General features: G+C 46.9%; 1 protein-coding gene across 6 annotated transcripts in view; it reads left to right on the top strand.

The window, feature by feature from the left end:
- The window catches only part of TEX14 (testis expressed 14, intercellular bridge forming factor), a 608,800-nt gene that overhangs the window by 428,436 nt on the left and 153,925 nt on the right, over window positions 1–26,439 (top strand). For all 6 annotated transcript variants that reach the window (XR_003858113.1, XR_003858112.1, XR_003858111.1 and 3 more), the window contains exon 23: window positions 24,908–25,035. Coding sequence is in view for 3 of the 6 variants with exons in the window: in XM_029611460.1 (XP_029467320.1) it covers window positions 24,908–25,035 (128 nt within the window). In the remaining 3 variants the exon portion in view is untranslated. The remainder of the gene's footprint in view (window positions 1–24,907; window positions 25,036–26,439) is intronic.

The raw sequence follows: 26,439 nt of genomic DNA, 5'->3' as shown, positions 1-26,439 counted from the left end.
TGAGAATGATCTTCCGGAATAACCAGTTTTGGTGGCCGGTAAGTAGTGGGTCCATCGTTCTGGAAAACCCAAATAACCAAAGAAGGGGGTTCAAAGGAAGAGAAGTTCCCCACATGGAATGAACCAGCTGCTGCAAGGTAGACCAAAAGACCTGCACCATGGGACATAACCAAAAGCAGTGGTAAAAATCTGGGTACCCAAATTTACATCTCGTACAATGCTTGTCTTCGGTAAGTCCCATATAATAAGCTTGACACGGAGAATAAAAGGCTTGGTGCAAAAACTTGTAAGCCTGATCACGTAGTGTGACATTCGCCACTATGCGGGGTTTAGAGAGAAAACATTCCTGCAAATCCATAGGAAAGATACCTTGGGGTAAGCTCTTATTCCATTATGCGACGACCTTGTCCAGATTCTGTTGTTGGGGCAACTTCGTTAGAGCCAGATAATATTGCGACGCTGACTGGCGTTTCCCATCCTCCCCCACAAGAAACTCCTGTATTTTGTAGCCTTGGATGAAAGCCGGGTTCACCTTCTGCTCTTCTAACATAAAATGTCTGAGCTGTAAATAGCCATAAAAGTCAGTTTTTGGAATATCAAACTGAACCATTAAGTCCTGGGAACTGCAGATCTGATATCGACTGTTCTCTTGGGTAAGTAATTGGAGCATACTGTTCAAGCCTTTGGACGACCACTGCCTAAATAGTATTTGCGTCATGCCCGGGGGAAAACAGTTTATATCCCCGGATAGGTAAACAAGATGACGATCCCCAAGGCACCTGGAGTTTCTTACAAAGGGAAATCCAGAACTGACGTATAGGTCGCACCACCACACTGCCACTTATTAATTTAGAAAGTAAAGAGTCTGATAGATGCAAAGTGGCACCAGGAGCATGGGGCGACAACCATGCTGTGTAATGTTCTAATGGAGTGTAGAACGACGTATGACATATCCAGTCTCGGAGATGGCGTGCTAAACAAGCATGATTGTAGCGTTCAATGTCTGGGCAGTTGAGACCCCCCTGACCTTTGGGTAACATTAACATTTTGAGGGGTATGCGGGCCTTCTTGCCAGACCAGAGATATTGTTGTAATCCCCGGTTGATATCTTTAATGTCCTGCTTCCTAAGCCAAACCGGTAGCATATGAAATAGGTACAACCATTTCGATATTTCATCATTTTAACCAATAATGGTTTCCCTGAGATGGATAAGGGTAAATCCCGCCAGGCCAGAAGGTTTTTAAGCATTTTCTGCTTCATAGGAATAACATTTAACCCATACAATTGGCTAGGGGAAGCAGAAATGTGTATTCCTAAATACTTTAAAGAAGTTGTGACCCACTTTAAGGGAAAAACCCCATTCCAGGTGGATTTTAAGGTCCCCAAGATATCCAAAGCCTCAGATTTCTCCACATTAATTTTTAACCCCGCAAATTCCCCGAACAGGGCTTGGAGGTGTAAAACCTGGGGGAGGGAGACAGTCGGGTTGCACAGGAAGACCAACATGTCATCAGCAAAAGCCACTACTTTGAACAACCCTTGCTTGAAATGAAGACCTTGAATAAGTGGAGATTCTGCCAATTTCCTTAATAGGGGATCCAAGGACAATATGTATAAGATAGGGGACAATGGGCACCCTTGCCGCACTCCGCGGGCAATACTAAACGCTTCAGAAATAGTATCATTCGCCACTATATGAGACAGCGGCTGCTTATATAAAATTGAAATCGCTTGGATAAGCTGGTTAGGGAACCCAAAGCGTCGAAGGACGGAAAACATATATTCCCAGGAGACCCTGTCAAGGGCCTTTTCTGAGTCGAACCCCACGGCCAGTGATTCAATATTATAATAGTGGGACGTTTCTATGGCAGAGAGCAATCTAATGACATGGCTCCCTGCATTTCGACCCCCTACAAAGCCCGCCTGGTAAGGGGAGATTATAGAAGGCAAAACAGAGTTTATTCGTAGTGCCAAAATCCTAGCATACAATTTTAAATCGCAATTTAAAAGCGATATGGGGCGGTAGGATGATGCTAACGTGGCGTCTTTCCCCGGTTTAGGTAATACAGTAATGTACGCCGTGTTGAATTGTGGAGGAAAACTGTTCGTTTCGCATGCCTGGTTATAGAAGGCCGCTAAGGGGTCTACCAGGGAGGAGCTGAGAATTTTGTAGTATTCTAAGGTGAACCCATCAGGCCCCGGAGATTTGTGAATCTACCCCGCCTGAATAACCCCACGGACCTCGCCAGCAGTAATGGGCCTACTGAGAAAATCCCATTTGTCCTCCGGTACCTGAGGCAGCAGGAGGCCCTGGAAAAACGCCTCTTCCTCAGCCCTGCCCCCTTGCCTGTCTTCTGTATACAATGTTTCATAGAACTTACACAAAACAGTACAGATATCCTTACAAGAAGTGACAGAATGGCCCAGATGATTCTTAAGACCCCCTATAAACGTCTTCCTCCTTTTTATAGCCACCATACGGGCCAGCAGTTTACTCGATTTATTCCCATAGTGAAAAAAGAATTGGTCTGAGGCCTTTAATGATTTCTGCGCCCGGAGATGAAGATGTGAATTTAGGGCAAGAAGGCATGCCTTATAGGCGTCCTTATGAGTCTGAGAGGGGGAATGCGCTAATAAACGCTGTGCAGCTTGGAGTTGCGAGTCTAATTGCAAAATACGAGCATTTAACTTTTTCCGCTGCGCAACAGAGTAGGCAATCACTTCCCCTCTGAGAACTGCCTTGCTCGTTTCCCAAAACAGAGCGGGATTGCTTCTATGCTGTTCATTATCCTGTGCAAAACACTCCCACTTCTGTTGTAAATAAGTGTGGAAGTCCTTGTCTGTATACAAAGACCCAGGGAAGCGCCACGTCTTTTGTCCCCCCTTAATGGTAGAGAGCCAAAGATCTATCCACACCGGGGCGTGATCTGCAATCACAATAGACTCAATATGCACGTTATCCACCCTATCAAACATAGATCTGGAAATTAAGATGTAATCTATTCTGGATAGGGTAGCGTGCGCCCTAGAGATGTGTGTATATTCTCTATCTACGGGGTGTAGCAGCCGCCAGACATCCAATAGGCCTAGGCGCGATGAAAACTGACAGACCCCAGAATCTGCATTTGGTTTAAAACTTTTAGGGATGTGAGATTTGTCCAATTCAGCTTGAAATACACTGTTAAAATCACCAGAGAGAAGAATATCACCCTGTGCATTAGTTAATAACAAATTGACCACTTTGGTGACAAAGAGAGGATCTGGCACATTCGGGGCATACAGAGTACCAATAGTTACCATTTTACCCGCTAAGGTACCTATAACAATTAGGAACCGACCGTCCGGGTCTTTCACTTCCTTTACAAGGGTAAAGGGCACATTTCTGTTAACTAATAATGCCACACCACCTTTCTTTCTTTTGGCTTCTGAAAAATAACAAGCAGTGGCCCATTCCCTGCAGAGTTTCCTACTTTCCGCCACATTTAAGTGGGTTTCCTGGAGACAGGCTATCCCCACCTTTAATCTTTTCAGATGCTGGAAGATTTTCTTTCTCTTAATAGGGGTGCCCAAACCGTCTACGTTCCAGGAAATTATCCTGCACTTACTACCCATCACTGCCAGTAGGACCCGTATACCAAGGTATCCTGCCAAAGTGCAGAAGGGTAAGCTCCCAGCCTAACTCACCCTCCCAAACCCGTGTGGGTGCTTGCCAAGTCGAAGAGGCCCGTACACCAACACACCAGAGAGAAAAAGAATATGGATGATTCAAAAACATACACAAAGCAAGTGATACCAATGCCCTCCCCCCTATCCCCAATAACAGAGTACCCTCCCAGACACATAGGTCAGGGTAGTGGAGTCAAACATGAGTGCTCGGTCTCCCAGGACTCTCCCTCCTCCTCCATAAGGTATTACCACCGCTGTATGAGACTGTTATTCAAGAACTGGTATTCAAGGAATCAAGAAACTTTGTAGCTTCCTCGACGGTTGCACAGGTACACCATTTTCCTTCATGATTGATTCGCAGCTTGGCTGGGAATTGCATTGTGAAACGCAGGTTTTCTCAATTAACTTGCCACACACCGGAGCAAACGCCCTACGCAGGGCTGCCACCTTAGCTGAATAATCCGGCGCTAAACGGACGTTTGCGCCCTGGAACTGCAATGTATCACTTTTCCTCGCAGCTTGCATAATCAGTTGCTTGTGATGAAAATTGAGAATCTTCATAATGACCACCCTGGGTCGCGACTGGTCCGGGCCCCGAGCTCCCATGCGATGCGCCGCTCAATGTCTAGCACCCCTTCCAACTCCGGCAGGCCTAAAGCCTCTGGCAGCCATTTTAGAAGGGAGGGCCGAAGTAAATGTTCGTCTACCGTTTCAGGGAACCCCAAGCATCTGATATTAGACCTACGGGCCCTGTTTTCTAGATCATCAGTCTTTGCAATCTGTTCCTGAAGCAGCTGATCAAGTGTACTCACTTTCCCCTGTAAAGCGGTAAGATCATCCTCCATCACGGACGTCCTTTCCTCCACGTGGCTGAGCCGTGGAGCAAAGTCAGTAAGGACTTCACGGAGAGCCTCGATTTGGTCCGATATTCCTGTTAATTTGCAGTCCAAAGCTGCTAAGACCGCATCCTTTTTTTCTGTGACGGTCAGGGATGGCGCTGCGGTAATCGGCGAGTTTCCTTCCGTCATTTTTTCCGCCGCCGCGGGCGCCATCTTGGGATCCAGCCCTTTACTTTTGTCTTTCTCGCGTTTTGCCAGTTTGGGAGGCATTGGTGATGGCGATTTGGACATGAAGGAGGTAATCGACATGTGCTACGTGTTTCAGGTCGTAGAGGCGGCGTGGAGGCGAGATTGACCGGCTGATGGAGGAGAAGAGGAGCCTGGTCGACCGGAGCGGGGTCAGAGACGTCCGATCCCGTTCACCACATCACGTGACCTCCTCAGAGACGTCCGATCCCGTTCACCACATCACGTGACCTCCTGAAAAGCCATGTTTTTAAATTCTGTTTAAACTTCTTGTGGCATGGTTCTTGGCGTAGTTCTGTAGGTAGTTTATTCCAGTGATTAATTCCTGCAATCGAAAATGCTCGTTCTCTCGTTGCGACATGTTTTATTTGTTTATGTTTAGGTGTAGTTAGTTTCGCCAGGTGCATTTTTCTAATAGGTCGTACTGAAGAATGGAATATAAAACATTCAGAGAACCAATTCATGTCTGGATTGTATAATGATTTATATACAAGGGTGAGGACTTTGAAGATTATTCTAAATCCGATTGGAAGCCAATGTAGGAATTGAAGAACTGGAGTAATGTGTTCGTGGCGGTGTGTATTCGTGAGGAGTCACGCAGCTGCATTCTGTAGCATCTGCAGTGGCTGTATTGCATTTTTTGGTAGACCTAGTAAAATAGAGTTACAGTAGTCTAGTTTAGCTAATATAGTAGCTTGTAATACAGTCCGGAAGTCATTTGGGTGTAGAAGTGGTTTTATCCTTTTCAGTGTATGAAACTTATGGAAACCATTTTTTATGGTGGAGGTGATAAATTTTTTTAGTGTAAAATTGTCAATTATAACACCAAGGCTGCGTACTTGTTGTATAGAGTGTGTGTCAGATAGGGGTTGTTGCGTAGGGTTAGTAAAGTTGTTGTTTTGTGGCGATATGATGAGAAGTTCAGTTTTGTTGGTATTTATTGCCAATGAGTTTTCCGTTAGAATATTCTCAATTTCCATCAGTGCAGACTTCCATGTTTTGAGTGCGTTGGGAAGAGAGTCCTTGATAGGTATAAGGATCTGCACATCATCTGCATAAATGAAGTGCGGTAGACCCAGTTTCATCAACAGTTGGCAGAGGGGAGTGAGATAGATATTAAAAAGCGTGGAAGAAAGAGAGGAGCCTTGTGGTACTCTCTGCAATAGATTTTTGGGTTTGGATTCATAATGTCCAATTTTTACACTGTATTTTCTGTCGTTAAGAAAAGATTTGAGCCAACATAGAGCAGTGCCGGTGATGCCAATTTGAGAGAGGTGGGTTAAAAGGATACTGTGGTTGACTGTGTCAAATGCCGAAGAAATATCCAGAAGGGCGAGTATATATGAATGACCAGTGTCCAAAGCTTTCAGAATAGTATCTGAGAGTGTTAGGAGAAGTGTTTCAGTACTATGGTGCATTCGGAATCCATATTGGAATGATGAGAGTAGATGATTTTCATCAAGGAAATCAGTGAGTTGTTTGTTGATCACTTTCTCTAATATTTTAGACAGAAAAGGTAGGTTCGATACAGGGCGAAAATTTGCTGCTTCAGTTGGGTTTAAATCATGTTTCTTTAATGTTGGTTTGATTATGGCGTGTTTGAGTTGTACAGGTACAATTCCAGAGGTAATGGATTTGTTGAGAATCTTAGTTATAGGTTTTGAGATTCTAGAAGGGATGGCAAGGAGGGTTTTTGTAGGCATGATGTCAAATGGGTGTGTTGCTGGTTTAGTTTTTCTGAGAATCCCTTCAATTTCTAATATCGTGGTAGGTTCAAATTTTGTAAGTGCAGCAAGGCAGGGACTGTTTAGATTTGAATTGTGTATGGGTAGTTTATGTGTAGTATTAATAGGTAGAGTAGTATTGTTTGTAGAGAGGTTAGACCGGAGTGAGGTAGATATGCGGTTCATAATAGTATTGATTTTGTCCTGAAAGAAGGTAGCAAGTGTTTCGCATCTGTTTCTGTCCTCCTCATCTGAGTTAAAGTTAGCTGGGGGAGTGATGATGGAAGCAACATATTGGAAAAGTGCTCGCGGATTGAATTGGTATTGGTGGATCTTCAAAGCGTAATAGTTTTTTTTTTATTCATCTGTCTTATTCCTGTATTCATGTAGGAGTGACTTAAATTTCTGAAGTAACATATGTGTTTGGTTTTTGCGCCATTTCTTTTCAATTTTACGGAGTTCAAGTTTTAATTTTTTAAGATCAGGAGTGTACCAGGGTTTTTTGTCTTTCTTTTCAGAGTTGATTTCTTTAGTAATTAAAGGGCAGAGCTCATTTGCTATGTTACTAGTGAGATGATGCCAGGAGGAGCAAGCAGACGTGGCATCCGAGAGATCTAACTTCCGAAGTTCTTCTGAAAGGGCTTCAGCGATGTCCTCGGTATTGCATTGTTTTCTGTAAGTAATAGTTCTTTTATTTGTGTGGGGAGTATGGGGATTGCCTGTAATAGTGCATCTTGCATCAATCCGGAAATGATCAGACCAAGGTATGGGAGTGCATTTGGGAGAGTCCACATTAACAAAGGAGTTCGTGAAAATGACATCTAGGGTATGACCTCCTTTGTGAGTAGGGCCAGCTACCCATTGTTTAAAACCAATTGCGTTGAGAATGGTAAAGATAGATTCACAGGCTGAAGTAGGAGTGGAGCGGTCGAAGTGAAGATTAAGATCTCCAAGAATAATTGCAGGAGTGTCGATATTAATGTATTTTGATATATATTCAGTTAGTAGAGAGGGGTTGTTTTCAAGTATGCCAGGAGGAGCATATATAAGGCATATTTGCATAGTTTTTGATTTAAATAGTGCAATCTCGATTTTGGGCGGAGGATTAATGGTTTGTAGAGTGAGGTTGAATTTCTTTTTGGCAGCCAGGAGGAGTCCGCCTCCTTTCTTTTTAGGTCTAGGTATAGAGAAAACATTGTAGGTATTTATAGGAAGTTGGTTTGTGATGGCAATGTCTGTGTTTTTTAGCCAAGTTTCAGTTAGAGCACAAATATCCGGGGATTCATCTGTAAGAATGTCGCTGAAAAGTGAAGCCTTTTTTTGGATGGATTGAATATTAATGAGCAATATGGAAAATGTCATCAAACCCAGAATTTGGGATAAGGGTGAGGTCATGATAGGAATTAAGGTTTTGTCATTTGGTATGTTGAGCTTGGTTCTTGTGGTATTGTGTATATAGTTCGTGTATTTAAGGGTAGGAATAGTGAAAGTGTTCATTTCAAAAGGAATAAGGCTTGAGCAATTAAAATTGGGGCTTGCGCTCAAGGCTATTCTAGATCAGGATTTTTTTTTTTTGCTTTCCTTAATTCAGCTGGAAGGCGCACTTGGGGGTGCTTTGAGGGATGCTCTCAGGGGTGCACGAAGGGGCGAACGAAGGGGCGCACAAAGGGGCAGGCCCCTTTGTCGCGCGCCTTTGGTGCGCGACACCCGGTACACAGCACCAGAAAGGGAGTGTTGGGGTTTAAAACCCCCGCTCACCTCCGTCGTGTGACGTGAGTGCCCGGCAGCCTTCTTAATTGGCTGTTGCTGCGGGGAGGAGGAGAACCGGAAGCCTCGTGGCCGGTGCCTAGGCCGTCTGGAGGTAAGCGTGAGCGATCGCGAGGCTTACCCCGATGGGCCTGGGTGCCGGTTGCGCAGGCCCTCGCCGTGTCCTCCCTCTGAAGGTAGCAGGACAGCCGATCGCGGCAGAAAGACACATGCATTCACACTTGCAAAAACAGCTACAACATACTATATGAGAGTTATAACATCCTATGAAAACACATACATTGAACAAATAGCAAGAGTACAAATTATACCACTTAAATTTGATCTAACAATGGGGCCGATGCAATACAATGCGCTCAGCTGAGCGCACTGTATAACCCACAGTCGGACACGGGTCCACCCCCTAATGCAATAGGGGGATTAGCGCCTATTTACCGCACGTCCCACGTGGAGTGAATGTAATAGCACTCATCACATGCAAATGCATGTGAATGCGGCTATTACTCATTCACTCCAATGCAAAAAAATAAATGCTCATCTCAGACACAGATTTATCGCTCAGTTATTAAAACCTGCCTGGAGCAGGCATTAATAGCTGAGTACATTGAAAAGAAGTATAGAAAAGCAGAAAAGGCTGCTTTTCGGTACTTCTTTTAAAAGTTAAAAAAAAACCAAACAAAAAACTCAGCTGGCTGCATTGAAGTCAGATGCCGATATGCTCGGCATCGGTTTTCATAACCGGCCAGTTGCATTATGAAAACCGATGCCAAGTTTACTGGCGTTGGTGTTCATAACTGGCAGAACGCCGGTAACCGCAGAGTCGCGTTAGCAAGGAGGCGCTAAGGTCGCGCAAGCGACCCTAGCGCTTCCTTGCTAACGTAACCCCTTATTTACAATATAGCATGGCGTCCCCCTTGCGGGCGCCATGTACACATTAAGAAAGCGGGCGCTGAAAAGTGCTTTTTTTTTTTTTGCATCGGCCCCAATGTTTGTACTCCTTTTAAGCTATTTGAATTCATGTGTGTGAATGATCTTTATAATAGACTTAGTTCTCAGAGTTTTGTCGGATGACAATATATGTATTAAGTTCAATTTCACTGTACCTTTGATATTAAATTATTGTGATACATCTTAATGTTTGTTTTCATTAATTGTTTATTCAGTTTAGAAGATGAATCTTTAATATTGTTAAGATTCCTTCAAGTAATAGTTGATACATTTTTTGGAATTAGATTGATTTTCCTCTGTGGTTTATAGTCATTTAGTGTGCCTGATGCGAAATTTGTAACATGACCTATATGAACCACTTGGATCTAAAGTGTAACGTGGAAGATCTAGATTTTGGAAACACTGAACTGCTGCTTTAAGTTGATAATATGGCAGGAATCAGAACCTACAGGCTTGTGATACTACATAAAATAATGTAGATAACTGGGTGGCTGGTGGGCGTGAGGATGGCCTGGTAACATGCCTACCTGGTGCGAAGGTGGCGGACCTCACGCGTCACCTAGATAGGATTTTAGACAGTGCTGGGCAGGAGCCGACTGTCGTGGTACATGTGGGCACCAGCGACATAGGAAAATGTGGGAGGGAGGTTCTGGAAGCCAAATTTAGGCTCTTAGGTAGAAAGCTTAAATCCAGAACCTCCAGGGTAGCATTCTCTGAAATGCTCCCTCTTCTACGCGCAGGTCACCAGAGGCAGGCAGAGCTCCGGAGTCTCAATGCGTGGATGAGATGATGGTGCAAGGAAGAGGGATTCAGTTTTGTTAGGAACTGGGGAACCTTTTGGGGAAGGGGGAATCTCTTCCGAAGGGATGGGCTCCACCTTAACCAGGGTGGAACCAGACTGCTGGCGCTAACCTTTAAAAAGGAGATAGAGCAGCTTTTAAACTAGAACAAAGGGGAAAGCAGACAGTCGCTCAGCAGCGCATGGTTCGGAGAGAGGTATCTTCAAAGGATACTAATGATGCATTAGAATTAGGGCATCCCAACAGTGTGGTTCCAATAATTAGAAAAATAGACCAAGTGCCTGTAACTAAAAACTCACCTGAGCTAAAAAATTCTAACTTATCCCTATCAATTAAAAAGCAGAATGAAAATACAAACAAAAAACAAACTTTGAAATGTCTGTATGCTAATGCCAGAAGTCTAAGAAGTAAGATGGGAGAATTAGAATGTATAGCAGTGAATGATGACAAAGACTTAACTGGCATCTCAGAGACATGGTGGAAAGAGGATAACCAATGGGACAGTGCTATACCGGGGTACAAATTATATCGCAATGACAGAGAGGAGCACCCGGGAGGAGGTGTGGCGCTTTATGTCCGGGATGGCATAGAGTCCAACAGGATAAACATCCTGCATGAGACTAAATACAAAATTGAATCTTTATGGGTAGAAATCCCTTGTGTGTCGGGGAAGACTATAGTGATAGGGGTATACTACCGTCCACCTGGTCAAGATGGTGAGACGGACAGTGAAATGGTAAGAAAAATTAGGGAAGCTAACCAAATTGGTAGTGCAGTAATAATGGGAGACTTCAATTACCCCAACATTGCTGGGTAAATGTATCATCGGGACACGCTAGAGAGATAACGTTCCTGGATGGAATAAATGATAGCTTTATGGAGCAATTGGTTCAGGAACCGACGAGAGAGGGAGCAATTTTAGATCTAATTCTCAGTGGAGCACAGGACTTGGTGAGAGAGGTAACGGTGGTGGGGCCGCTTGGCAATAGTGATCATAATATGATCAAATTTGATTTAATGATTGGAAGAGGAACAGTGTGCAAATCCAAGGTTCCCTGTACGTACCCGGATCAGTCCAGACACCTGGGTTGTGACTCCGCACCAGCAGATGGAGACAGAGCAAAACTTGTCGGGCTCCCTACATATAGTAAGGTGCCACCCACAGCCCCTCAGTCTTTCTCTGTCTCCAGCAGATGGGGCAGGTCCACCCACAGTCTCTGGGATCCCTGGTTCAGGTTTTTAGTTAGTCAGGGATAGTTTGAAAAAAAAAAAAAAGGGAAAAGAAGAAATCATCCAATTCAGAAAAGTAAGAAGAAAAGTCTCCTCTGTTGTAAGTCTCCCAGGGGGGTTGGGAAGGTTCTGAGGGGACCATCCCCCCCTGGTTGAGACCGCTGCTGAGGGTCGAGGACCCGGCCGGGGTTGGCAGCAGCGTCGGGGGGTGACACCGGGGAGCCCGGTTCACTCACCCCCGCTGGAGCAGAAGATTCAGGACCCGGGACAGTGGTAAAAGTAAAAAAAAAAAAAAAACAAAACAAAAAAACCCGAGGAGTTTGTTTTTATTCAGACGCGCCGTCTCTCTCTCGCTCCCGGTCTCGTTCGCTCGGGGTGCTTCGTGGGAGGGGGGCGATTGTTGTTCTTTTTCTCTGCCTTCTCTTCTGCCGGGGGTACCGCCGAGGGCCGAGAATGCCCAGGGGGACAGCTTGCCGCGCGACGGGGTTTGCACTAACTGCGTGTCCGGCGGCGAGGGACCATCGGAGGGCGGTTGGGGGGGCCGTCCTCGGGCGGCGCGGTCGCCGCTGTGCGCCGGACACTCAGAAGACGCTGTGGCTGATCTGTTCCCGCTTAGCGCGGGAACGGTGGCCATTTTGGAAGCAATCGGGGACGCCACAAGGAAGGCTGCCGGTAATGGCAGGCAGCCTCCCCCGCTCTCGCCGCAACAACGGGCCCCCGGGGGACGGATCTCGCCGGAGGACCGAAGTATGGAAGAGGCCTCCTCTGATTCGGAGGCCTCGTTTTCCGCGGATTTTACTTTGCTGCTCCGCAAGCTGCTGCGCTATAAGAGATCCATGAAGAAGACTGGGAAGTCGAAGGCCTCGGGGGGCTCGGAGGATTGCTCTCAGCCCCGGAAGAGGACGGCTCGGGAGCGGTCTCAGCAGGACCCACCGAGGGAAAAGCGGCAGCTGCGGGGGGCTACGCGGGAATCGGATTCGGAGTCCACATCCTCAGAGGAGGACGATCGGTCCTCGGGGGCCCCAGGAGGGACTGAAGGACATGAGGAGGAGGGGCCAGTCCAGCCGGGGGCCGGCAAAGGGTCGCAGGCGGCGGATGGCGATGACCCGAAAGTGGTGCGCCTCTTCCGGAGAGATGAGCTGACGCCCCTCATCCCGGCCATACTCAGGGAGCTAGGAGTGGAGGCCCCACTGGTAGAGTCCCGGCAGGGGGCCAATATGGACCCGGTGTTGTTGGGCCTTGCGGGGCCACCGGTAGCTTTTCCGTTTCACTTCTCAGCGTCCGATATCCTCTTCCGAGAATGGGATACACCGGAGCTGGGCTTGAAGGTGAGTAAGGCCATGGACAAGCTGTATCTACTGCCAGAGGAGGTATTGGAGTTACTTCGCCTCCCAAGGGTGGACGCAGCGGTGTCAGCGGTGACGAAGAGGTCTACCATACCCGTCACAGGCGCTATGGCGCTCAAGGACATTCAAGATAGAAAACTGGAGGTACAGCTTAAGAAGGTTTTTGAGGTTTCCGCCCTGGGAGTCCGTGCGGCCATTTGCAGAAATTTTGCGCTGCGAGCGGGGCTGCGCTGGGCCCAGAATCTCCAGGCGAATGCGGGTCTCTCCGAAGGGGAGTCAGCGCAGGCGGATCACCTGGAAGCGGTAATGGCGTATAGCGCGGATGCGATGCATGATTTGCTGCGGACGTCAGCCAGGGCCATGGTGTCAGCGGTATCTGCACGCCGTCTCTTCTGGCTTAGAAACTGGGCGGCTGATGTTTCGTCCAAGGCTCACCTTGGCTCTTTGCCATTTAAGGGGAAATTGTTGTTTGGAAAACAGCTGGACGACCCGATGCAGTCGCTCGGGGAGAACAAGGCGTTTAAGTTGCCAGAGGACAGACCCAAACCTCGTAACTCCTTCGCCGCCAGGAACCGTTTTCGGAGTAACAGATGTCAGAGACCGCAGAGATCGTCCAGAGCCGGGTCCTCCTATCGATCCGGTTCCTCCAGGTCTTCCTCGTGGTCTCAGTCCTTTCGTGGGAAGAAATTCGGAAGACAAGGTGGTCCCTCGTCGGGTTCGGGTCCCAAGGCGGCCCAATGAAACGAGGGAGGTCCATTCCTTATGGCAGCCTCAGGACCTCATGCCCAACGTGGAAGCAAGGCTAGCCTTGTTTTTCGAGGAATGGACCAAGATAACTTCGGACCGGTGGGTCCTCGACGTGATAAGTCACGGCTACGCTTTAGATTTTGCACGTCTGCCAGCGGACAAGTTCCTCGTATCGCCCTGCAATGGGTTAGAAAAGCGCTCAGCGGTAAGGACGACCCTGCGGCGCCTGGAAGCGCTAGGCACCATCACTCCCGTGCCACTCAGACAGCATCGCAAGGGGAGGTACTCCATCTACTTCGTGGTGCCAAAAAAAGAGGGCACGTTAAGACCAATTTTAGACTTAAAAGGGGTCAACAGGTGTCTTCGCGTTCCACGCTTCAAGATGGAAACCATTTGCTCGGTGGTGGCCTCGATGCGGCCGGGCGAGTTTCTAGCCTCACTGGACCTGACGGAGGCGTACCTGCACATCAGAATCCAACCGTCCTATCACAAATTCCTACGATTTTGCATCATGGGCAGACACTACCAGTTCAGGGCTCTCCCCTTCGGACTCGCCACAGCTCCTCGCACCTTCACCAAGGTCATGGTGGTGGTGGCTGCACAGCTCAGACGGGAGGGCCTCCTGGTACACCCTTACCTGGACGATTGGCTTATCCAAGCCAAATCAGAGTTCGTGTGCTGGCAGGCAGTTTCCAGGGTGCTACAGCTTTTGCGGTCCCTCGGATGGGTGATCAATCTCGCCAAGAGTCGCTTGGAGCCTACCCAGAGGTTGGAGTACCTGGGTGCCCTGTTCGACACGGAGAGGGGCAGGGTCTCCCTGTCCCAAGAGAGAGTGGTCAAGCTGCAGGGGCAGGTGAGGTGCCTCTTGTCGCTACGGTGCCCGCTGGTGTGCGATTATCTGATGGTATTGGGCTCCATGGCATCCACGCTCGCCTTAGTCCACTGGGCTTTTGCTCATCTACGACCATTACAGTCAGCTTTATTCTCCCGCTGGAAACCGGCATCGGAGGAATTTCATCTTCCCCTTCCCCTCACGGACCGGGCCAGGTTCAGCCTGTAGTGGTGGCTTCGGTCCAACCATCTGACATGCGGAGTATCGCTGCTCATGCCCAACTGGACGGTAGTCACGACGGACGCCAGCCTCTCTGGCTGGGGAGCGGTCTGTCTGGGACGCTCAGTTCAGGGACAGTGGTCCTGGGAGCATTCGCGATGGTCCATCAATCGTTTGGAGACCAGGGCAGTGTCGCTGGCATTGCAAGCCTTCCGCCCGTTGATTCGAGGGCGGGCGGTCCGTGTGCTGTCGGACAATGTGACCACAGTGGCCTATATCAATCGACAGGGCGGAACCAGGAGCCGGCAGATAGCGGAGGAGGCCAGCCGGTTAATGCACTGGGCGGAGCAGAATCTCAGCAGCCTTGCGGCATCACACACAGCAGGAATCGACAACGTCCAAGCGGACTTCCTCAGCCGACATCATCAGGATCCAGGAGAATGGGAATTGCCGGACGTAGCTTATCTCATCTGCTCCAGGTGGGGACGGCCACACATGGATCTGATGGCCACCGCTCGGAACGCAAAGGCTCCGTGGTTTTTCAGTCGGAGAAAGGAACGAGGGGCAGAAGGCGTCGATGCGCTGGTAATGCCGTGGCCCACGGACGTGTTGCTGTATGTGTTTCCTCCTTGGCCCTTGATAGGCAAGGTGCTTCGGTGAATAGAGTTGCATCCTTCGGAGGTGATCTTGGTTGCGCCGGAGTGGCCACGGCGGTCGTGGTTCGCAGATCTTCTGCAGCTTGCAGCGGAACCTCCTCTTCGGTTTTGCGGGGACGCGATCCTTCTTCGCCAGGGACCCGTCTGTTTGGAGGATGCGGATCACTTTTGTCTCGCGGCTTGGCTTTTGAGAGGAAACGTCTGAAGTCCAAGGGGTACTTGGATGCGGTGATAGCCACTTTATTGAGAGCTAGGAAGCAGTCCACGTCCTTTGCCTACGTTCGGGTTTGGACAGTTTTTGAGGACTGGTGCACGTCTCGCAAGGTGAATCCTATCTTATCTTCCGTGTCCGAGGTCCTCGCCTTTCTCCAGGAAGGTCTCTCGAAAGGGTTGTCCTGTAGTACTCTTAGAGTCCAGGTAGCTGCTCTTGGTTGTCTCAGAGGTAAGATACAAGGGGTGTCGTTGGCACTTCACCTGGATGTGGCGCGTTTTCTGCGAGGAGCTAAACATTTGCGCCCGCCGGTGCGGAATCCTTGCCCGTCCTGGAATCTAAATTGGGTTCTCTCAGCTCTATGCACAGCGCCGTTTGAACCCTTGAAGCGGGCGACTCTCAAGGACCTAACCTTGAAGACGGTTTTTCTGGTGGCGATCGCATCAGCTAGGCGAGTTTCGGAGTTACAGGCTCTGTCTTCTAGAGAACCGTTCTTGCGAATCTCGGATTCGGGGGTTTCCTTGAGACCGGTTCCGTCATTCCTGCCGAAGGTGGTATCAGCCTTTCACCTGAATCAATCTATTGAGCTTCCCGCCTTTTCGGACGTGGATGGTCTGGACAAGGGGTCAAGAGACTTGAGAAAACTCGATATTCGTAGGGTTCTTCTCCGCTACCTGGAGGTCACGAATCCTTTTCGGGTTTCCGACCACCTCTTTGTCTTGTACTCTGGTTCCCGAAGGGGCGCTGCGGCTTCTCGAACCACGATTGCGAGGTGGCTCAAGGAGGCCATCGGCTCGGCGTATCTTTTGCGGGGCAAGATGGCCCCTAGGCGCCTCAGGGCTCACTCAACGTGTTCACACGCCACGTTGTGGGCGGAGGCCTCTCAGGTGTCCCCGCAGGAGATCTGCAAGGCGGCGACTTGGAAGTCGTTACATACGTTTACTCGACATTATTGGCTTGATGTCCAGGCGACTGATGCTGGGGGGTTTGGAGGGAGAGTGATCCGAGCGGGACTCTCTGCTTCCCACCCTCGGTAATTGGCTCTGGTACATCCCAGGTGTCTGGACTGATCCGGGTACGTACAGGAAAAGGAAAATTAGTTTCTTACCTGCTAATTTTCGTTCCTGTAGTACCACGGATCAGTCCAGGCTCCCGCCCGTATGTTCTAGTTTTCTGGCTTTGCGCTGAAGTAACAGAGTCCGCTCGGTTGGATTCACATTTTCATTTGATCAAGTTTGGAGTAATACCGTTCCCCTCTGGGTCTGGCAGTTCTGTTCCAGCTGGGGGTAGTTGAATTGGCCTGTATTAAGGGTCGTTTTAGTTAGTTAGTCGGGCACTTCTTTGCTTTGACATTACGTAAGACTGAGGGGATGTGGGTGGCACCTTACTATATGTAGGGAGCCCGACAAGTTTTGCTCTGTCTCCATCTGCTGGTGCGGAGTCACAACCCAGGTGTCTGGACTGATCTGTGGTACTACAGGAACGAAAATTATCAGGTAAGAAACTAATTTTCCTCTCTCATGCTAAACTTTCAAAAGGGAAACTTTGATAAAATGAGAAAAATTATTAGAAAAAAACTGAAAGGAGCAGCTACAAAAGTAAAAAATGTCCAAGAGGCGTGGTCATTGTTAAAAAAAAAATACCATTCTAGAAGCACAGTCTAGATGTATTCCACACATTAAGAAAGGTGGAAAGAAGGCAAAACGATTACCGGCATGGTTAAAAGGGGAGGTGAAAGAAGCTATTTTAGTCAAAAGATCTTCATTCAAAAATTGGAAGAAGGAACCAACAGAAGAAAATAGGATAAATCATAAACGTTGGCAAGTTAAATGTAAGACCTTGATAAGACAGGCTAAGAGAGAATTTGAAAAGAAGTTGGCTGTAGAGGCAAAAACTGACAGTAAAAACTTTTTAAAATATATCCGAAGCAGAAAGCCTGTGAGGGAGTCAGTTGGACCGTTAGATGATCGAGGGGTTAAAGGGGCACTTAGAGAAGATAAGGCCAACGCGGAAAGATTAAATGATTTCTTTGCTTCGGTGTTTACTGAAGATGATGTTGGGGAGGTACCTGTAATGGAGAAGGTTTTCATGGGTAATGATTCAGATGGACTGAATCAAATCACAGTGAACCTAGAAGATGTGGTAGGCCTGATTGACAAACTGAAGAGTAGTAAATCACCTGGACCGGATGGTATACACCCCAGAGTTCTGAAGGAACTAAAAAATGAAATTTCAGACCTATTAGTAAAAATTTGTAACCTATCATTAAAATCATCCATTGACCTGAAGACTGGAGGATAGCAAATGTAACCCCAATATTTAAAAAGGGCTCCAGGGGCAATCCGGGAAACTACAGACCGGTTAGCCTGACTTCAGTGCCAGGGAAAATAGTGGAAAGTGTTCTAAACATCAAAATCACAGAACATATTTTTTTTTAATTTATTCTTTATTAATTTTCAGCTTACATAAACAGCAAAAATTTAAATGCATGCTAATGCAAAAATTCGTATATTCATAATCAAACAAGTAATTTTCCTAATTTAAATCAAACTTACATAAAGAAATAATACTGATTATGAGTTATACATCCAATTTATAAAGAAATCGAGATCCAAAATTTCCAAAATTAGGCAGCAGGAAATAAATTTTTAGTTAGGAAAAAAAAAAAAGGAAGTACAACATTTATTGATTCAATCCCGTGGGAAGCTTAGGTAGCATTATTTAAGGAATTATATGAATCAAGAAAACTACGTAAATCTTGAGGGTCAAAGTACACATATCTTTGAGTATTTAATTTTACAACGCATTTGCTAGGGTAACGAATCACCATATATGCTCCCAGGTTTTTAACTTCCTGAGCCATCTGGAGAAATTGCTTTCTGCGAATTTGCGTATCTCTTGTGATGTCCGGGTAAACCCAAACTTTTCCACCAAGATAAAGTTTATTCCTGTTACGGAGAAATAACCTCAAAACAGTGTCTCTGTCCGAGGAAAAAACGAATCTTACGCAAAGAGTTCCCCGAAATTCTATCTGTTCTTCCATAGACTGTTCCAGGAACCCAGTTAGGTTTTCCAAGTCTTGTGAATGTATTTCTATATTTTCTTGTCCTTTCCCTGGCTTCTTCCCAGATTTGATGTAAAAAATCTTTTCTATAGAGGGTATAGCATCTGAAGAAATTTGCAAATTTTCTTGTAGAAATGTTTTAAGTTGTTCCATGGGAGAAATCAACTTTACACGGGGAAAGTTCAATATTCTCAGATTTCTATATCTAGCTTGATTCTCTATGTTCTCTGCTCTTCTTATATTATTCTTTTCAGATTTTATCAATCCAACCTGTACTTCCTTTATTTGAGTAATTTGTTCTTGTAAATTCTCAATCTTTTCGGTATGTTGTTTCACTACTGGGTCCAAACTTTGTACTTGATTCTGAACATAAGTAACTGCCATACTGGGTCAGACCAAGGTGCCATCAAAGTTCCTCATGAGGGGCTTCTAGGAAAAGTAAAAAGTCGTGGGATAGGTGGCGATGTCCTTTCGTGGATCACAAACTGGCTAAAAGACAGGAAACAGAGAGTAGGATTAAATGGACAATTTTCTCAGTGGAAGGGAGTGGACAGTGGAGTGTCTCAGGGAACTGTATTGGGACCCTTACTTTTCAATATATCTATAAATGATCTGGAAAGAAATACGACGAGTGAGATAATCAAATTTGCAGATGACTCAAAATTGTTCAGAGTAGTTAAATCACAAGCTGATTGTGATAAATTGCAGGAAGACCTTGTGAGACTGGAAAATTGGGCATCCAAATGGCAGATGAAATTTAATGTGGATAAGTGCAAGGTGATGCTTATACGGAAAAATAACCCATGCTATAATTACACAATGTTGGGTTCCATATTAGGTGCTACAACCCAAGAAAGAGATCTAGGCGTCATAAGTGGATAACACATTGAAATCGTCGGTTCAGTGTACTGCGTCAGTCAAAAAAGCAAACAATGTTGGGAATTATTAGAAAGGGAATGGTGAATAAAACGGAAAATGTCATAATGCCTCTGTATCGCTCCATGGTGAGACCGCACATTGAATACTGTGTACAATTCTGGTCGCCGCATCTCAAAAAAGATATAATTGCGATGGAGAAGGTACAGAGAAGGGCTACCAAAATGATAAGGGGAATGGAACAGCTCCCCTATGAGGAAAGACTAAAGAGGTTAGGACTTTTCAGCTTGGAGAAGAGACGGCTGAGGGGGGATATGATAGAGATGTTTAAAATTTGAGAGGTCTAGAACGGGTAGATGTGAATCGGTTATTTACTCTTTCGGATAATAGAAAGACTAGGGGGCACTCCATGAAGTTAGCATGGGGCACATTTAAAACTAATCAGAGAAAGTTCTTTTTTACTCAACACACAATTAAACTCTGGAATTTGTTGCCAGAGGATGTGGTTAGTGCAGTTAGTATAACTGTGTTTAAAAAAGGATTGGATAAGTTCTTGGAGAAGAAGTCCATTACCTTCTATTAAGTTCACTTAGGGGTAGATTTTCAAAAAACGCGAATAGGCGTACTTTTGCTGGCGCATCAGGCGCAAGCAAAAGTACGCTGGATTTTAGTAGATACACGCGGAGCCGCGCGTATCCACTAAAATCCTGGATCGGCGCGCGCAAGGCTATGAATTCTGTATAGCTGGCGCGCGCCGAGCCGCGCTGCCTACCCCCGTTCCCTCCAAGGCCGCTCCGAAATCGGAGCGGCCTTGGAGGGAATCCTCTAACGCCCTCCCCTCATCTTCCTCTCCCTTCCTCTATCTAACCCACCCGCCCGGCCCTGTCTACCCCCCCCCCCCTTACCTTTTTCCGGGGATTTACGCCTCCCGGAGGGAGAAGTAAATTCCCGCGCGCCAGCGGGCCTCCTGCGCGCCGGGCCGCGACCTGAGGGCGGGTACGGAGGGCGCGGCCACGCCCCCGGACCGCCCCGGGCCGTGGCCACGCCCCCGTACCCGCCCCCAAAATGCTGCCGACGCCCCCGAAACGCCGCGACGACCGGGTCCGCCCCCGACACGCCCCCCTCGGAGAACCCCGGGACTTACGCGAGTCCCGGGGCTCTGCGCGCGCTGGTAGGCCTATGTAAAATAGGCTCACCGGCGCGCAGGGCCCTGCTCGCCTAAATCCGCCCGGTTTTGGGCGGATTTAGGCGAGCAGGGCTCTGAAAATCCGCCCCTAAGAGAATAGCCACTGCCATTAGCAATGGTAACATGGAATAGACTTAGCTTTTGGATACTTGCCAGGTTCTTATGGCCTGGATTGGCCACGGTTGGAAACAGGATGCTGGGCTTGATGGACCCCTGGTCTGACCCAGTATGGCACTTTCTTATTTTCTTAAATCATAATTTATCTTAAATCATAATTTAAATCATAATTCTTAAATCATAATTTATCCCCCTGATGTCATCATCCGGGGCTAAAGGGCTCTTTTAAAGCCCAGCCCTGCTTCTGGCTCATCCTCTTTGGCCCTGCCTGCCTCGCCTCCCGGATCAGGCTGAGGGCTCCCGCGCTACCGGCGCTGACCCATCGGGGTCAGGGAGCCCCGGAGTAAGCGTTCCCTCCCTGCCTGACTCCCTACCTCACCACGCGGCGACGGACCTCCTCTCCCTGACTTCCTGCCCCTTAGTGCGCCCCTTCGTGCTCCCCTTACCTCTTCCCCTTTTCTGGTCCCGTCCTTCCCATTCTCTACCTGCCTCTCCCTGAAGCACCTTCCCTTTGTGTCCATCATCTTCGTCCTGCCAAAGGATCCTGTATGATTACAAACCTTTGTCTTGCCTATTCCCTGTGATACTCGGTGTCACCTTGCCCCTCTTTGCGCCTTTACCCACCTTTAATTCATACCTGTGATTCCTCAGCCTTTCTTTTGCCTCATGCTAATTCTCTACACTGTGTAACCCCATACTGAATTTTTCATTAGTTTGTTTAATCTCTGTATTGTTGATTATAGCCCACCGTTGTAGCTTGCATTAGCAATATTTACCATCTGCCAATTGCTCGAGACTGAACCCTACATGGTATAAATTCACCTGGTTTCTGTCCGTTTCCCTAAACCCAGAAACTATTCTCTCCTGCATTTTGCATACAGCTCTCCTTACTGTGTTTCTCTCTTTGCAGATTATATACTGCCCCACTTGCACTTTCCTCTTTTTCGTTCTCTTCTCTCTATTCTCCTCCCTCCAACATGCCCCCCTTTTCCCACACCTCGCCCAATTCCTTCCCCATCCCCCGCATCCACCGCCTTTTGCTCAGATTACCACCCTTTCGCCCTCCAAATCCACAAACCCAGCACAAATCCTTACTCCCCATCCTTATCTCCCCTATAACGCAACTATTTGGCCTCACAACCCTTTCCCTCATCCTCTTCAATGCCCATTCCTTATCTAAAAAAATGCACCTCCTTGATGACCTTATCCAAGACCACAATCCCGAAATCTGTGCAGTCACTGAAACGTGGCTCAAGGATACGGACACTGTCCTACTAAATCAACTCCCGTCCCATTCCCATGACATTTTTTCCATTCCCAGACCCAAGAAAAAAGGAGGTGGACTTCTCCTTATTGCTAAAAAAAAAAGCCTTAAACTCACACCAATAAAAATAAGCCCCCCACCCAAACTTGAAGTCGGATTATTTAAATCCCCTGACCTACAAATTTGCCTCATATATGCACTCCCTGGCCTCCTTGAACATAATCCCTCACCTCTCATAGAACTCTTTGCTAATAGTATTAATAATGATAAGCCAGCCATCCTCCTGGGTGATTTCAATCTCCATGTAGATTCTATCCCCCCCCTCATCATCCTGTGAAACCTTCCTGACTACCCTTCATGCCTTAGGTTTCACACAGACTATCTCAGCCCCTTCTCACAAGGCAGGTCATACCCTTGACCTTCTTTTCACCAACACTGGCGTCCGGGTCACCTCTCCCCCTACCTGCACCCCAGTCCCGTGGTCTGATCATTCAAACATTGAAACTCTTCTCACAGTCAGTGCTACCAAAACCTGCAATCAGACCCATAATAACAAAGCTATGACTTACCGTAAAACCTGCACATCTCAGGAACTTTCCATAGCTATATCCGAATCCTCCAACAAACTCGACTGCTCCACCCCTGACACTGCACTCAGATCTTGGGTTAATCTCACCCAAAATATAGCCAAAAATGTATGCCCCCTCATTACACGCAAGCAACGCTCCTCCGCTTCCAATAACAAACCCTGGTACACCAAGGAGCTGCTTCAAATGAAACACAACCTCAGACATAAAGAAAGAACTTGGCACAAAAACCCCAACTCTCAGCACTCCTCTGCTTACAAATCCTACTTACACACATACCGCCATGCCATTCAAAATACTAAACATGACTACTATGCTAAGATCCATCAATACACTTTCAATCCCAAAGCTCTTTTCTCCTACGTCACAGCCCTCACCTCACCCCCCACGCCCACAACCACAAATGTAGAAACTAGCTCGAAATGTGAAGAATTTGCTCAATTCTTCCAAAACAAAATAACCTTCCTCCTCCTCACCCTCACACAAGCTACTGCCCCTCTATTCTGCCCCCCCCCCTGTCCAAACATAAACCACCTCCCTCCCCCCTGAAAAATTCACTGAATACCCTGGATCTCACATCCCCTAAAGAAATCAAGACCATCCTTAGGAAGTCCAAACCTGCATCCCACCCATCTGATACTATACCCACTAAATCCCTTCTCTCCATTCCTAACATCATTGCCCCCCACCCTAGCAGAGATTATTAACTGCTCCCTTTCCTCCAGCTCAGTTCCCGATCCCCTTAAACACGCAATAGTCAAACCCCTTCTCAAGAAGCCTTCACTTGACCCAAAAAACCCAGCTAACTACCGTCCCATATCCAATCTCCCACTCATCTCTAAAAACATGGAGAAAGTTGTAAACTCCCAACTCTCCGACTACCTAGATGACAACGACATCCTCCATACCTCACAGTTCGGTTTTCGCAAGAACCTAAGTACTGAAAGCCTCCTCCTCTCTCTTACCGATTTCCTCCTTATCGGCCTTGATCAAGGACAAAATTTCCTCATCGCCATCCTTGACATCTCCGCTGCCTTTGATACTGTTAATCATGAACTGCTTATCTCACGCCATGCCAATATCTGCATCGCAGGCACTGCCCTCCTATGGTTCAGATCCTACCTTTCCAACAGATGCTTTTCTGTGAAACTAGGCGCCTTTGAATCCTCCCACTTCTCCCTCTCACAAGGGGTGCCCCAAGGTTCTTCCCTTTCTTCTACTCTATTTAATATTTACCTCCTCCCCCTCTTCCATCACCTCTCAGAGCTCGGCCTCAAATTCTACATATACGCAGATGATGTCCAAATCATCATCCCTATCCAGGACTCACTATCTGCGACCCTTGACTTCTGGAAAAAATGCCTCTCCTCTATCAACACTTTTCCCACCTCCATTCAGCTTGCCCTCAATGCCGCTAAAACTGAACTCCTCTTCATTCATAACCAACAGTCTCTCAACCTTTCCCCCTCCAACGACACCATGCTCACCACCCTCACCTCTCAACAACCTGTGCGTAACCTTGGCGTCCTAATTGACACACACTTGAATCTGAAAAACCATATTACCTCTGTCATAAAAGGAGGATTCTACAAACTTATGGTCATAAAAAAACTCAAGCCCCTTCTCCACACACATGACCTTAAAACTGTCATTCAAGCTACCTTATCCTCAAAACTTGATTATTGCAACTCCCTCTACCTCGGCCTCCCCCTATCCACAATCAGACCATTACAGATACTCCAAAATGCAGCAGCAAGGATAATTAGCAATGCTCGTAAATCCGATCACATAACCCCTATCCTGAAGGAACTACATTGGCTCCCCATCTCATACCGTATACTTTTCAAAACCCATACCATCTTACACAAAGCCATTTACACTCAAAAATCCTCGTGGCTAAGTGACCCATTTAAACTCACCCAGTTCTCCAGACCTACTAGAACGAACAGTAAATGCACTTTACTAATCCCCCACTCAAAAAAGCCCGACTTACAACCACAAGAGTTCGTGCCTTGTCGATCGCTGGCCCCACCCACTGGAACTCCCTACCCCTACATCTCCGCCTTGAGCCATGCCCCCTAAAATTCCGAAAAATGCTAAAAACATGGCTTTTTCACCAGGCCTTCCCAGATTAATTTCCACCCTCTCTCACCCTGCCACTTTCCTACTGACGTATCCACATTGCTCCAAAGAATTGTGCTGAATACTGTAATTATGTAAATATATGCTTTATATGCTTTTGTAAATATCTTTGTTTCATCCATATTTACTGTTCGCTAATTGCCTGTTCTGTTATATCTGCTTCTCCCTTGCCTACTCTTTTAATTATTGGTTAATAATTAAAAGAGTAGTTTTCCCCATCCCCTGTTCTTTGTAATTTCCATTTCCATTACTTTAATGTTATAATATAAACCAATATGATGTGTATTTTAATGTCGGTATATAAAAATTGTTAAATAATAAATAAAATAAATAAATAATAGACTTTGTTTAAACTAGGAGAACTAATTTTTTGTTAAAAGTTGAAAGTAAAACATTATTTGCCTAATAATGTCAATCCCTCTTATTGCCATTTCTTTAGATCATTGATTGATATTCAGGAGCTATCCAGCATTGCATGTGAACAAGAGAAGCCTTGTAAGGAAATACATTGTAAAACACCCTCAGCCAGACATGCACCTACCAGTGTTAGCACTCCAGTAAACCCAGGTAACTGTCTACAACAAAACATGGGGAAAATGAAAATTAATTAACCTAGTTAATAATCCTAAAGAAAAGGAAAATTGGTTCTTACCTGCTAATTTTCATTCCTGGAATACCACAGATCAGTCCAGACAAGTGGGTTTTACATCCCTACCAGCAGGTAGAGGCAGAGAATAAAATCTTTCAGGCACTGCTACATAACCGAGAGTGCCACCTGCAATTCCTCAGTATTGACCTGCACCCAAGCCAACGTAGAGAAAAAAAAAAAGTCAGTCAAACTTCCCCTGTATATACCCGGATCAGTCCAGACTCCTGGGTTTATGCATCCCTGCCAGCAGATGGAAATGGAGAAAGTTTCACTGACACTGCTTGGTAAACCCTAGTGCCACCTGCAGTTCCTCATTATTTCTTTGTCTCCAGCAGATGGTAGATGGTGCTAAACCTGCAGTTCTGTGGTTTGAGCAATTTTTGTTTTTGAGTCTTCCTCCCAGTTGTCTTTTTTTCTTTTTGGAATCCAATGGGGTTCTTCCCTGACTGGTGGAGGTGGGCGTGCCGTGGGTTGGGGACCTCTTTGTATGCTCAACCTGTGCGCCTGTGGGATGTAAATCTGGTTGTCCAGATCCTTCCCCCTACAGGCAAGGCTTGCTGTGCAGGTGGCTTCCTCTTCCTTTCAGGCTTTGGTGTGGGGGGGTCTGATCTCGGAGCAAAGTAGGTTTATTTCTCACAGGACAAGCAGGATGTTAGTCCTCACATATGGGTGACACCATCAGGATGGAGCCCTATCTCGGAAAACTTCTGTCAAAGTTTCCAGAACTTTGACTGGCCCCTACTGGGCATGCCCTACATGGCACCAACCCTGCAGCCAGCAGGGGTCCCTCTTCAGTCTTATTTCAAAGCTACAGGCAGTGCCGAAAAATAAAATAACAAAACGTTATGAACCCAACACCGCAGGGCGGCGGGCAGGTTTCGTGAGGGCTAACATCCTGCTGTCCTGTGAGAACCCCTTTTACAGGTAAGCAACATTTGCTTTCTCACAGGACAAGCAGGATGGTAGTCCTCACATATGGGTGAGTACCGAGCTGAGGATGTCCGAACATGCACCAAATGTACCTAAAGGCGTGCAACAGGCACAACAACTGGGGCGGAATTTGGTAGAGGGCAACCTGAACCCCACCGGGCAGGTGGAAGGGTATTGGTATGTCACGTTGTAAACAGGTTACGAAGGACAGACTGGCCGAAGATGGAATCCTGTCTTCTGGCTTTGTCCAAGCAATAGTGGGCTTCAAAGGTGTGGAGAGAACTCCAGGTAGCAGCCCTGCAAATGTCAGGAAGCGGCACCGATCGTAGGTGTGCTACTGGAGTCGCCATGGCCCTCACAGAGTGTGCTTTAACACGGTCTTGGAATGGAAT

Source organism: Rhinatrema bivittatum, chromosome 8 (assembly GCF_901001135.1).
Source record: "Rhinatrema bivittatum chromosome 8, aRhiBiv1.1, whole genome shotgun sequence".
Lineage (NCBI taxonomy): Eukaryota > Metazoa > Chordata > Amphibia > Gymnophiona > Rhinatrematidae > Rhinatrema > Rhinatrema bivittatum.
Note: the sequence above shows the minus strand (reverse complement) of the source record. Positions and strands in the feature narration are given on the sequence as shown.